This window comes from Choloepus didactylus, chromosome 12, assembly GCF_015220235.1.
Source record: "Choloepus didactylus isolate mChoDid1 chromosome 12, mChoDid1.pri, whole genome shotgun sequence".
NCBI classification, from domain to species: Eukaryota; Metazoa; Chordata; class Mammalia; order Pilosa; family Megalonychidae; genus Choloepus; species Choloepus didactylus.
The window spans coordinates 89,722,927-89,736,998 of NC_051318.1; the positions used below are offsets into that span (position 1 = coordinate 89,722,927).

The following is a 14,072-nucleotide window of genomic DNA, read 5'->3' on the forward strand; positions in this document are numbered from 1 at the left end:
TTGCCAGTTTTTAAAAATGCAATGGATGTTGCAAAGCTACGGAAGCTGGAGATTGCACATGGTAGTGACAGTTATGGGGCTTTATTTCCCCCTGAGAACAACAATTGGGCAGGAGACCAAGGTGCTGAGGGAAAAAAACTCCAGGAGAACCTGCCAAACATGCCCCAGTCATAAATCAAAGACCATGCTCAACAGTGGCTGGGCGGACAGATTACTGGGCACCTGTAACCTCAGGCCCTCTGGCACTGCTGCCAGCATCTCCCAATCCAAGAGAGAGCTTACCAGACACGAGCTGCTGCCCGGGCAACCCGACAGGAACCATGCCTAAGTTATTCATGGCTGTGGCCCACGCAGCGGGATCTGTCACGGACATGGCGAGCTGGGTCGTGTCTATCGCTATGCTCCCCAAACCATCGGCTGCTGTGGGGACAAATGATGGCTGAGCGTCAAGGAAATTATGTTTCCGGAGATGTGAAGCTTCATTTAGCACACTTCCCAAATCACACACACACACAAAATAAAGCACTATAATCTAGAGCAATGTTTCCTCCTGACGTAAACATAAAGAGTTTCTGCAATATTCTGGGAAGAAACTTAATGACATGCCATTTGTATTATACACAGCACGCTATTAAGGAGGCATCCCTGGAAAAAAACCCCCAAAGAACTGCTTCTTTCTCCCAGTGAAACGATATTAGTTAAGGTACAAGGTTGAGAGGCGAGGCTGGGATATTCTCTTGATAAAACAAGCAGACTGGCTGAAATAAATAAATCCATCTGTTTCCAACTGTAATTCTGGAGCAGGGATGTCTTCTATCTAACAGAGTTTCAAAAAACAGTTGTCAAGTGGTGAAACTGTGTAACAGCATTCCCTCCTTTACAAACTTTTTACATCAACACATTAAGGAAACACAAGTATATACCTAAAGTGACTTTTCCAAATATTTCTAAGGATAAGCTTTCATCAAAACAAAATAAACCAATAAATAATTAAAAAAAAAAACAAAAAAACAAGAACAAAACAAAACAGCAGAGTTGAGAACTGCATAGTGTATCAAATTTGACCTAACACTCTCATTTTCCCTAGTTCTACGGCCTGATTTCTTTAAGGGCCCCAGATTCCTGGTTCGGAGCGCATGGTCATGGCTGGGCAAGCTTTTCCACAGAAAACCGAGAATGCCTTGTCCGTGTCCTGCACTGGCCAGTGATATTTACCTGCAGCCATCATCTGAGGAAGCTCTTGGGGACACCGAGTGATGCTTTCAACGCCACCCGCATCTACTATTGAATTACGACGATCCTGAGGGGCAGGGGCACGTCGATGGCTGAGTGCAGCGTCCCCGTGGAGGTCATCGGGTTCTGCAAAATGGGAAAGGAGTGTGATAAGAAACCATAATAGCTAACAGAGGGAGCCTTCAAGGGACAAACTGTTGTCTATTCAAAAAGCACACAATACAACGAAACAGAACCGCCCACAAAGAACAACTCCCAGTTGCAGGCAAAGAGTGCACCGCTCTTTGCAGCCGTCTAACAGCTCAGTTTCGGGGTCCGGAGGGATGAGCGGGTTGACCCACCTAGGGCCTGGGCAGGCTGCATACACAGCGCTGTCCGCATATACAGCGCCGGCTGCATGCGCAGCGGCCTTTGCTAGCGTACCAAACGCCTCGCCCCCACCGAACAGACTTAGCAGTATCTGCACAGCCTCTTCCGCGGACTACACTTCAATGGAGAGGGCAGACTCGGGGCCAAATACGATTTTTTTTAAAGTTAAAAATTAATTGACATTGTTACTTTGGGAGAAGGTCATCTGTGAAATGTATTCAGAGAGAAAAGAAGTAGGGAGAAGGAAGAAAAAGCAAGAACGGGCTGCCCCTGAGGCTGGTAAAGGAGTGCGATGGCATTACAATAGAAGGCAAAAGGAAAGAATGGTGTGTTGCTCATGAAAGAAGATCTACAGGATGTTGGGGCTGCAAAGGGGAAAAAAAATGTGTTTTTCAGCTCTGCGGAAAGGTAAATGTTACCCAGCACAACTTGATTTAATCGAATTTTCCCCAGAATTGCACAGTATATATATATATATATATACACACACACACATATATGCATATATATATGCACACATATATATACATATACATATAAGTATATATATTCAATAAAAAAATTAAAAATATATATTTAATAGCCCTTTAAAAAGCACTTTTCTAATAAAAAATCAGTAAAATATTGAATAAAGTTACAAAGATCCCCTCTAAATCACACTATTTATAAAATGTTCTTTCTGCCTTCTCTCCACTCTTAAAAATGCAAAAACATGTAGCATTCATGCATACATATTTTAAATGTATTTTTAACAGTTCAAAAACTGGGAGACAGAACCTATTACTTAAATGGGTCACCCGATATGCTTGAATTTTAAGTAGACTGATAGAACAACTGGGTGAAAATATTTACTTTTATTTACGTGTAATTTTAGAAATTTTTCTAAACCGTATCTCTGTTCACCTGTCATGGTTATTTTAAAATTAGATGTTATGTTATGGTCTGTTTGTTAGCATATCTGATGTAAGCCTGCTCCTTCTATGGTACATTATTTTTGTATTTTTGATTTCAGGTGCACAGATCAGTCATACGTTTGAGCACCGTACGAAGGAAGAGAACTTACTGACAGTTGAGAAGTTTAATTCAAATGGAAGCTCAGGCTTCAATATCTCAAGTTTAGATAGATAACCAGCAAATTGTTTCTATGATCCCAACAAATCCCCAGCCCTCAACTACAGGGACATGTGAGACAGTGGGGAATAATTTCCCACAGCCTGTAAGGAACTTGAAACATCTTCATCATTCTGCAGCAAATGATTCCAACTTTGGGAGCAAACTCAACTCAAAGCAAATATTTTACATCTTGCAATTAAACTCTATTACCCAAATTAAAAATTCAGAACCTGCTTATATAGTGTGCATCAATCATCTTAGGCAATGAATGCCATCAGACAAAGAGATTCTCACGGAATAAAACAAATTCGGTAACATAGGAAATGTGTTGCTGAACTAAGTGTCTGCCCTTTAGCTATCCCCAAACACCAGCAACATTTCTAAGATAAAAATCCCAAAGCACTTTCCTCTCTTCACTGCCAAACTATCCCAGAGCTCCAAGACAAAGAGTGAGGCTATGATTTGTTCATTCCTTTGTGCAAATGGCCCTGTAGGAAAGCCCTTTCAGGTCACTGCAAGATCAGTACTTGTCTTACTTATCTCTCCAAATGAAGTTCAGTTGGCTGGCTTCCTTCCAGCTTAGGTTCTCCCAAAATAGGCATTAATCACAACTTTCTTTTCTGTCCGATGTGTCTGCAGCTCTGGAACACCAGATTCAGAGAATATCCCTTTACTTTGTCAGCTTTATGTCTTGGGCCTGACCAGCTGCTACCATGTTTCACCTTGCCCTTTTGTTACCGTGTTTTTTATGGATGCAGTTGGCTTTATGAGATCTATGAGATCTGTTCCAATGGTAGTCTTCACCTTAGTGATTAGAGTTTTAAAAACAGACATCAAGTGTCCTCGAGGCCCACACCTTCTACCTGTATTTTCATGTCCATCTATGATGGTGTCCAGGTGTCTGGTCAAGCAAGCACTGGCTAACCATTACTGCCAGGACATTTGTGGCTGGTTAATAAACCAGATTAACCAAATAAAGATTTGTTTATTAAATCATCAGTCAATTGATTGCACCTGTGGCTGATTACATCAAACAAGGGACTGTCTTCTGCAATGAGAGAATTCAGTCACCTGGATTTAACCCAATCAGTTAAAGACTTTTAAGGGAGAAGAGAGAGAACTTTCATTTCTTCTTCAGCCAGCCAGCCTCTCCTGGGAGTTCATCGAAGACCTTCATCTGAGTCACCAACTCGTGGCCTGCCCTACAGAATTTGGACTCGTGCATCCTGCTCTATGAAATTTGGACTCGTGCATCCCCACAGTTGCATGAGACACTTTTGTAAAATTTCATATTTACACATACCTCCAGTTGATTCTTTTCCCCTGGAGAACCCTGACTAATACACCATCTCAACAAACGGCTGCTGTTTTATTGAACAAAAACACTATTCTACTGGGGAGATGTGGCTGTAAACCTGGATTTATCCCCTAATGGGACTCTGTGGTGTTCCATTTATTACGTCTTTGATCTCCCAATCCAATGTTCAATGACATACAATTCCACGTGGCCACCATGTGCCTTGGATGGTGACTTGAAAGAAGTTCTGTCACTTCTTGGGCATTTCCAATAGTCTCTAGGATGCCTTGATATTCTTTGCAAAATTTAATTTGACCTCTTGACTTGGAAGAAAGGGAATACTTTTAATTAATTACTGCCTAATTTATGAATAGTTACAAGGGCTATTTATGTACTCTACTAAACATCTATTCTTTCTGTTGAATACTTGCCTTTTTAAATGATTCAAGACCATAACACCAAACTTATCACTCAAATCAATTTCTCTTAGTTTTCTTATTTCTAAAGTATAGAAAAGATTAATATTCTTAATGATGTTTATTTACACACAGAGATGTGGGGAGTTTAAAAATTGCAGTTAATAAAGCACTTAGAATACAGTAGGTGCTAATTATTATTATTTTACTTGGAAGTGTACTGTTTCCATTAAGGTACCCTGGGATCTTTGTGTTCTGGTAGATAATTATGTAATTAATTCTAAAACAGTGAATAACACTTGATATTTCTAAAATAAGTGTTGCCCTAGTTTTCTGTGCCACACCTAAATTTTAGCAGAGGATTTCTTCATTTTTCGCAACCCTTTTATAAAATAATCCAAAATAATTTAAGAGATGTATGCATTTTTCTCCTTTTTTTTTTTTTTCTTTTTGGCCTGTCAAACCACAAAAGCTTTCAAGACATTCATGATGAACTGTGAAATCAGCAGTTCCTATTTACAGCTTTTAGTGAGACATGATCATCACAAAACAACTGGATGTAGGAAATGCCAACTTTGTCCAGGGTTCTAACTGAAATCTAATCCTGTTCTTACAATGTATTCAGGCACAAAACCTCATACCTCATAACTAATATCATACTTGTTCAACAAGATATATATATGCCCAGTTTTTCATTGGGCTATATCTGTGGGGCAAATAGAAACTCACCCAAGCCCATGAAAATACTGTCTGATCTATAAAAAATGGCACTAGCTGTTCCCATACTTAGTAACACAATCCCTTTTAATTTTTCCAACTTTACAGGTCCAACTATACAGTGAATAATAAAACCCACCTGTAATGGTGTGCAAAACATTGATTCATATTAAAAGAGGTGGAGATGAGTTAGGTATTGAACATCCTTTTTAAAAAAAAAAAGAATTATTTTGTTTGATATAAGTCCTTAGTTTCATGCCTACTTCAATAACAAAACTACAGTGAGACCATCAGATGTGCTAATGTTTATAAAGAGTCAATACCAAAAAAAAATTTCATATGAAATCAGGTTTGATATTTAACCATGTTTTTAAAAATTAATAGTCAGAAACTCTCTTACTTCATAGGAAATATTCATTACCAGTATCATGCTTTATATCTACAGTAAAAATGAGAATACATTTCCATTAAGGCTTCACTCTCCTCTCCAATCATTAGGAAATCATCTTAACAGAGGCTTAGTAAATAGGCTTTTAAGCAGATTGGAGCCATCAACTATCGAGTCTTTCATTTTGCTGAGGAATGAGATGAGTAGAGCCTGCGGATTTGGGGGCAGAGTGGAATTGCTCTGCACCATGTGGTTAGAGGGTCTGATGCTTTGAGGGGAGAAAGGAGGGCTCCCTGGTGGCCACATATGCAGAGAAGAAAAATCACTACAGCAGGTTTTCAAGTGCTTCACTGGGGAGTGTACAATGTAAATAGTTCCTCTGTCTCCTCTACAAAAATGACAGTAAAGTCTACATTGCTTCTTAATTCTTAGTAGAAGTAAATTTTTTTTGGAGGTGGGGGATTGGGAAGGAAAAGAGAGCACTTCAAGAAGATGAAGTTGAAACAGCTATTAATAGAGATTAGCTAAGATTCTACATAACACCTGATTAGGCTTTCAAGTTTGTTAAACATACTGGATGCAGATTATTCATGAATGGGCAACATTGCTTATGAATGGAAACTAATAAGATTAAGTTTGCAAGAAGAGATTTAGACCAGGTATTTTAAGGGGAATTCCTGATGAGAGGACTATGATAGCAAATAAAGCTAAAAAGCTCCTTCTCAGTGATAGAAAGAAATGGAAATGGTGTGGTCAGAGGATGGAGTTGGGCAAAGATCGTTGAGTTAGGGATGAATCCTAGAGCACTTTATATCAAAGCTAGACGTGAAAAGGTCCTCAGTATCCAACCTGTTACCCATATATTTATAAAGTCACCAAACTCTTTCCGAAAGGATGAACACATCACAGTGGCACATGAGAAGTGCCATTCCTATTCTAAGTATTTGTTAGTTTGTCCTTTAGGAAAAGAAGACAAAAGAGATATGTATCCCCCTATGCTCCTAGAGCCCTCTGTGTCTTTCTCTATACAGGGACTTGTCACTTCATACCGGAATTCTTTCTTTATGGCCATCTCCCCGCTGAACTCCACACTTAGGAAGATTATAGAAACTAGTCCTCTCTGCATACCCTGCAGCCACACAAAGCCTGGAACATGGCATATGCTCAATATTTTTGTCAAATGAGTTCATGCATGGAAGGAAGGAAGAAAGGAGGGAAAGGGGGGAGGAAGGAAGGAAAATATAAGGAAGAAAGGAAGAAAAAAAAGGAAAGAAGGAATAAAAGGATAAAGGAACAAACTCCAATGCCAAGATCCAGTTCCAGAGCTTGGAGTTTGAAAGCTAAAGAAGAAAAAGGAGAAAATTGCTCTTGGAAACTAGAGTACAGATGAATTTGAAGTGTCAAAAGAAGACAATTTAAAAAAAAACTGTTGGATCTTTCAAGATAAGCTTTTGCTGCACTTAACAAGCCATCCTGCAAGATTTAAGATCCCATACCTCCCTGACAAACAATGTAGGGTCATACACAGGTTACAGCGATGCTCTCCTTTTTGTGAGACTTCTTGCATATGCTCCCTGAATGCGTTGTAATCTATAAATAACTACATCGCCAGATCCATTAAGCAGTACTTGGTGTAACAAAGACATATATGTACAGTACTAAAAAAGTGAAATCATCGGAAGAAAGGAAATGTTTCAATTTGGCATGCACCGCAGAGGATGAAAAGCAGATCTGGCCATTTTTCAAATACAAAATGCCATTATAGGTCTGGGATTACATCTTCCATTTTCCCACTTTATGTAGCAGCCAATTTTAAACTGCAAATCATCTTCCCTTCCATCTTAGGGAGGGAATGGTTATTGAATGGATGATAAGGTTTTATCCAATGACATGTCAGTCTTCAAAAAATTCAACATGAGAGAGAGAGAGAAAAAGAAAGACAAGGCTGGAAGGTCTCCCTCTGAAATAAATGCAATCCAATAAAATGATAAAATTTGCCAAAGAGACAACTCAATCAGCCTGGGCAGGATAGTAAATAAAGCCAATTATCTTCTGATACAAAGAAAAATACTATGCAGCACTGCATATATAAGTGTTGAGAAATGACAGGGTTAATTTTTTTTTTTCAGGAAACCCTTTACTTTTGAAAAAATTACACTTTACATTTCTAAATTGAATGAAGTAAGAAGACAGCAAGTTTGACACCTTAGGGATGAAGTACTTCACTTTCCATTAAAAGGGAAAAAGAAAAGAAGAACAGCTCTGGGTGCTACTATGATACTATAAATTTTCAAAGTCTTTGTACAGAAAGATTTTAAAATATAGGATCTGCTACATTTTAACAATTACAGATTTTCTGAGAAAGGTAATATTACACTGGAAGACTGATGATGAAATACATAATGGCTCAATTGATTTCCCTTATTAATAGGAATCAGTCAGCCACACGCACATATACAATATATTGTCATATGTTGTTTTCTGCCTTCCAAAATACATCTATCAGAGAACAAGTTATTATTGTTTGACTCTGCTGGTGAGTGAATTATTGAAGGAAGCAATCTCATCAGTAAACAAAAGCCTGGATCCATTAAAACCACGAGTATCACTTTAAGCAACACATTTCTAAGCCCCTGGGATTCAGGACAAACCACTCAGGTTCATAGAACATCAGGGTTAGAAGAATTGGATGCAACCTGAGAGTTCAACAATTCCAACTTCTCTCAATACAGAAATCCCTCAGCTGTTTCTGACAGGCCTGCTACCGACAGGCATGGCAGCCCACTGTTTCAGATAGCCTTAATTCTTCACAAGTTCTCCCTTTGGCCGAGCCTGTTTCTGGAGAATAAGAGATGTGCATTCTCTCCTCTCTGTAGTGATGTGTGGCCTTGGGAAAGCCCCTCTTCTATCCATGGAACAGAGAGACTGGGCCTTAGCTACCATCTAAGTAAGTGGCAGACAAATTTACAAAAGTGAGTCAGGGCATATCAGAGAATTCTTGTCTCCCCTTGTGTTTGCACTCTCTCTGTCATCGTTCACACTGGAAAAGTGCCACAGAGTAAACAGAATGCAGTAACTAAATAAAAGCTTCACCTGACATGGCAAAGCTATGGGGTTACTGAGAAAGAGTGACTGAGACAGAGGAAACTGTCCTTCTGAGAAAGGATTAACTCCTGTGAAAGAAAGACTGGGTTGATTTCAGGCTTCAAAGACATGGCTGTCAGAAGACATGAATTCTAAAAACCATGGCTACAGCCATAAATCAAAGAGCAATTTTTTGATGGGTGCACTGTGTAGAAAGAACCCATTGGTCGCATGCTGGCCTTTTTGGCGACACATACACAAGAAGCAATTTCTCTAAACATTAGGAGCTTCTTAAAGGAAAGCAGACAATATATAATCCGATAATTTGTGTTATTTTGCACTTAGCTGTTTCATTTTGTACTCATTTTACACCTTGACCCAATCATGGAAAATGTATTAAGCTACAAAGTGGAATGTTTTAATTATAGGGGGGGAAATAACTGACCTTTAAATGGCTGCAAACCCTGGTAAATGAGTTACCTTTATTCCAAAAAGCCCTGCTTAGAGCTCTTTAATCTATGGAAATCTACCTCCAATAAAACCCAGATCAGACCCTGACCAGCCTGAACCAGATGCACCTTCTGGTTAACATTTCTCCTAGTAGGGTCACAAAGCACACATAAATGACTTTTTAAACTAATATGCTCTTAATGAAGCCATTGTAACAGGATGAATAAAGCATTAGCCCTGCAGTCAGGATCACCCCAGGACATACAGACTTAGCATGACACCCCCACCTCCAATTTGTTGCCCTGGGCCAGAAGCCATGCTTTCCCTTTCTCCAAATGATCACCCACAAGGAGGCCTCATGGCAGTGACCCAGAAGACTCCACGAAATAGTTGGGGGAGGGCTACTGAGGGACAACAGCCCAGCGAAAAGGCCTGTGCAGCACGGCATCCAGTTGGAGAGTTTGAGGCTGGCAGGGAGCATGCTGAGGAAATGGGTCAAATTTTGGGGCTACAGGTTGTGTGCAGCACCATTCAAATGGAGGAGCTCGGTGGCCAAGCACTCAGACCGGAGGAAGACCGGTGTGGCCCAGAGGCTCCTAAATCTGGGGTCAGAGAAGAACACAGCCGGGTGGTCCTAGTTTCTGGGGACACATTTCGATTCCGAAATCAATAGAAAGGAAGATTGTCTTGGTTCTTTCTTGGGGGAGGTCTTTAGGATCTAGCTGCTATGGAAGTCTGGGGTCATCAGAAGTGAAGAATGGCTGCAGACAGTGATCTCAGTAAGGGCCTTATAACCCAGAAAACTTCCATGGAGTTTCTGGTACCCAAAGCCGTGGCGGGTGGGGATAAATGCTGATGAGAAGTCACCAGCACTTAGAAGATGAGGTTTGAAGTCCACACTTGCTACTGCTGGAGCTATAGCTCCTTCTCCACTCCATGTCCTGGTCACAGATTTCCATAAGAAGCTGTAAATGCTCTGTCCTCCCACCCACCCTCCTCCAATTAATACTTATTCTCCCCAGTCAATAGGAGGAGATATTTGCCTCCTAAGGGTGCCACATAAAAATGGTTTCATATGAGAGGATGAAATTTGGAGGACTAAGCTCCTCAAATAGAATCTCTGTCTTTACTATAATCTTCCAGGTCAGAGGGCCCATTGGCCTCTGGGAAAGCAGCTTATTTTTCTAAGTGTTACCAATTAGGCACTAGAGATACAGAGATCTACAATAATGTTTGAGATCTGAAAATATTTCCTGTCAACCTAAAATGAAAAGTGCATTATCAACAACAAATGAGTATTTAATTAAATATCTATAAGTTTTGTATTATGACAACTTCACTAATTACTAAATTTAATATTCATATATATGTCATTGTAGTTGAGAATCATTTGTCAGTGGGCTTTCTTACTTTGCAAAAGTCCTGAGTCTGCGCAACTGGAGAGAACACAGCCAGTTTTAAATTAAAAGAGTAATGTGGAGGCACATAATTTCAAAAGCAGTATCATAAAAATCCTTTCAAGGATTCTTGTAAAAAGCATATTTAATGGGAGATGTGACTGCATTTCATATGTTTGGTAAAAGGTGGAGCGAGGCCTCCAAAAGGAAAGCAGCCTGGTGCCCTACAAAAGTTTTAAATGGTTGTGTTCCGAGACACTGTCTCTTTCTTTCTGCCTACTATGTGTGAGATACACAAAGATGTATTTCCTCCTCTAATTCACCAAACTCAGTTCAGGATCAAATGTCATCCCCAGTTATTTACTCACAGATTTCTTTAAATATACCAGGAGAAGCCGGGAGAGTGAGCAGAAATTGACCCTAAAGAACACAGATATGAGAGAAAAACATCTGGCCCACGGTACTAAATGTAATTTCATGTAGGCTTAGAGTAATCGTATTTATTTATGGTTTTATTATTTATAAAAAAGAAATTATGCTGAATGAGCTTTGTGGGACTTACAGCATATTGCTATTGCTACCATGGTTTATTATTTTTCACAGCTAGAAAGCTTAAACCCAATCTAAGAAAATAGTTTAAAAGAATTCCCACAAGCATTATCACATTTTTTTTCCTTTTCTAGTCTTAATGAAAAAGATCTTCTGCTCTTCAAGTCCTCCAATATTCCGATTTTTGAGCAATTCTAAATTTTATCGTTTATGATGAGATAATATTCATCATAAAATAATGACTGAAAATAACCACCCACTAGTGGTGTTTTAACAGTGCAGTACATGAAGTGATGGTGTTTGATAACTACAGTGGCTGTCAACTCCACATATACGTCAGGCTATGACTATTACAGCTATCAGAATAATGATTTTATTAGTTGCACAGTGAGGTAGACTATATGTTCTACTTATCCAACTTATAACTTGACACAGTCTCTATAGCACAAAGAGTTTTATTGTGAAGGTAAAAATAAGGTAGATACAACAGTAAAACATATAATCAGCATAAAGCAAAGACAGCATAATTTCCAGATTTCCCACACTGCAATTTCTAACACCAAACCTTTACTTTAATAGGAGTCACTGCTTCATTCAAACACGCTCCCCAAACCCCCACCAGCGATTCAACTGCCTTCATCTTTTTTCTAGTGAAAGTTGCATGGTAATGCAATGGCAGAGTTCACTTCAAGCTGGGAGTAAGCATCAATATATGTTAGGGAAAGGGGAACTAATACTTTTATAAGAAAATATTTATTTAAAAAGTATTTGCCACTGGAATTGTGGGAAGATGGTGGAGCAGGAAGCTCCAGGACTCAGTCCCTCCACCAGAACAACTATTAAACATGCAGGAACATCTGAATCAACTATTTTGAAACTCCGGAGTGCAGTGGAACACTGTGCAGCATCCAGGGAAGAGTGGGAGGAAGAGGCTGGTAAATTACGGTAAAGACCAGGAGATTACTTTCCCATGGGGTGGTTACTGTTGCCCAGCCCCCACTCTTGCAGCAGGCAGCAATGGGGTCTGGCCCCTGGTATAGCTCACTGGTACCAGAGAGGGACATAAAAATCTACTTCCCCAAGATCTAGGGTGAACACGGGCAGATCGCTGATCCCTGCTTTGGATTAGCCACTTTGGATCATGGGGAACCCGTGCTGAGAGTGGCCATTGTTGTTCCATCCTGTCCCAGACAAAAGCGGCGGAGGAGACTAAAAGACACCACACTTCCTCAAGCTGCAGAAGACAGCTGAAGGGCTGCGTCTGCTGGGCAGGGACCGAGTCAAGAAAGCACAGCTCTGGGGAGCCCTTTCCGGTCCTTTCCTCATCTCCTCTCCAGGACTGTTTGGAGGCAGCCTGGGATCCCTTTGTGGGTCCCTGGCCTTATTCCGGCTGGGAAATACTGACTTGGGAAACTCCTCTTGGCGTGCCCCTCTCCCCACCCACCCCCAGAATTTGCCCTCCAGGCAAAAGCAGCTTGAGACAACAGAAGAGGTGTAAGAAATAATTGAGGAGGACACAGCCCAGGGCAAAGGCTTACCTGCTTTAAGTCCTCAGAGGAATACCAGGGAGAGGAAAAAGGTCTGTTTCCTGGGAAGTAGAGGGGGCGTTCAAACTCCCGTAAACAGGGGAACCCCTAAGGCCTGAGCAAGAACAAGCCCAGAACAAGACACAGGCCCAGAAAAGACAGGGAGGACTCTGCACTTTGCATTCATCCTGGGCTGACCTGCCTGGTGGGAAGACTGAACTCTGACAGAGGGCACCAGCCCATGTGATGCCAATTCGCAAAGATGGAAGACTCATTCATCGCTGGTGGGAATGAAACATGGTGCAGCTGTTGCTGAAGACAGTTTGGCAGTTCCTTCAGAAAGTTAAGTTTAGAATTACCATATGACCCAGTAATCTCACTTCTAAGTATATACCCAAAAGATCTGAAAGCAGAGACTCAAACAGATATTTGCACACCGGTGTTCACAATTGCTGAAAGATGGAAGCAACCCAAGCATTCATCAACCAATGAATGGGCAAATAAAACGTGGTGTGTGTTTTATACACACACACACAATGGAATATAAGTCAGCCATAAAATAGGAATGAAGTTCTGATACATGTGACAACATGGATGAGCCTTGAAGAAATCATGTTGAATGAAATAAGCCAGACATACAAAGACAAATATAGTAATGATCTCACTGATATGAAATAATTACAATAATCAAACTGACAGAACTGGAATCTAGAATATAGGTTACCAGGGGATAGAATGTGAGTAGAGAATGGGGAGTTAAGATTTAACGATGTACAGAGTTTCTATTTGGGACAATGGAAATGTTTTGGTAATGGATGGTGTTGATGTTCACACCTAATGAACCTAATTAACAGCACTGAATTATAAATTTGAATGTGGTTGAAAGGAGAAATTTTACATCGTATATATGTTATTAGAATAAAAAAAAAACCATGGAAATGCACAACACAAACAATGAACCCTAAGTAAAACCATGGACTATAGTGATTAGTACAATTACAAAAATGTGCTTGCATAATTGTAACAAATGTACCACACCAATGCAAGGTGTACTAATAGGGTGGTATATGGGAACCCTGTATTTTATGCATGATATGTCCATAAACCCACAACTTCTCTAATAAAAATTAAAAAGTACTTTCACTAAAATAATACACACTAGTAATGAGTTCAAAGCTAAAATGTATAAAGTAAAAGGGGAACGCCATTCCCTCATTCCTTTCCTCCAGCCAACCACACTCTTTGGAAGTACCCACTGGGAGAACAGTCCCTGGAAAACAGCTCCTGTGGTACACAGTTAACATCCTTGATCTTGTGGAAAACCGCAACAACCTATGGGATAGATGTTACTAGAAACTTTTTACCAAAGAAAAAGAACCAAGGTTCAGAAGTTAAGACTTTGGATATTTATCCAAGATCACAAAGCTAAAGAACGGCAGACCCAGGATTCAGTTTGTCTTATCCAAGATCTCTGTTTTTATAGATTTGGGGACCTGAGGTTTTTGTTTTTTCTTTCCTACAAAGGGCCAGACT

General features: G+C 40.1%; 1 protein-coding gene across 3 annotated transcripts in view; it reads right to left on the reverse strand.

Annotated features, from left to right (window-relative positions):
* The window catches only part of ENOX1 (ecto-NOX disulfide-thiol exchanger 1), a 314,387-nt gene that overhangs the window by 209,332 nt on the left and 90,983 nt on the right, over nucleotides 1–14,072 (reverse strand). For all 3 annotated transcript variants that reach the window (XM_037799840.1, XM_037799841.1, XM_037799842.1), the window contains 2 exons: nucleotides 1,216–1,359; nucleotides 283–420 (listed from right to left, as the gene is read on the reverse strand). In XM_037799840.1, the coding sequence (XP_037655768.1) occupies nucleotides 283–420; nucleotides 1,216–1,359 (282 nt within the window). The remainder of the gene's footprint in view (nucleotides 1–282; nucleotides 421–1,215; nucleotides 1,360–14,072) is intronic.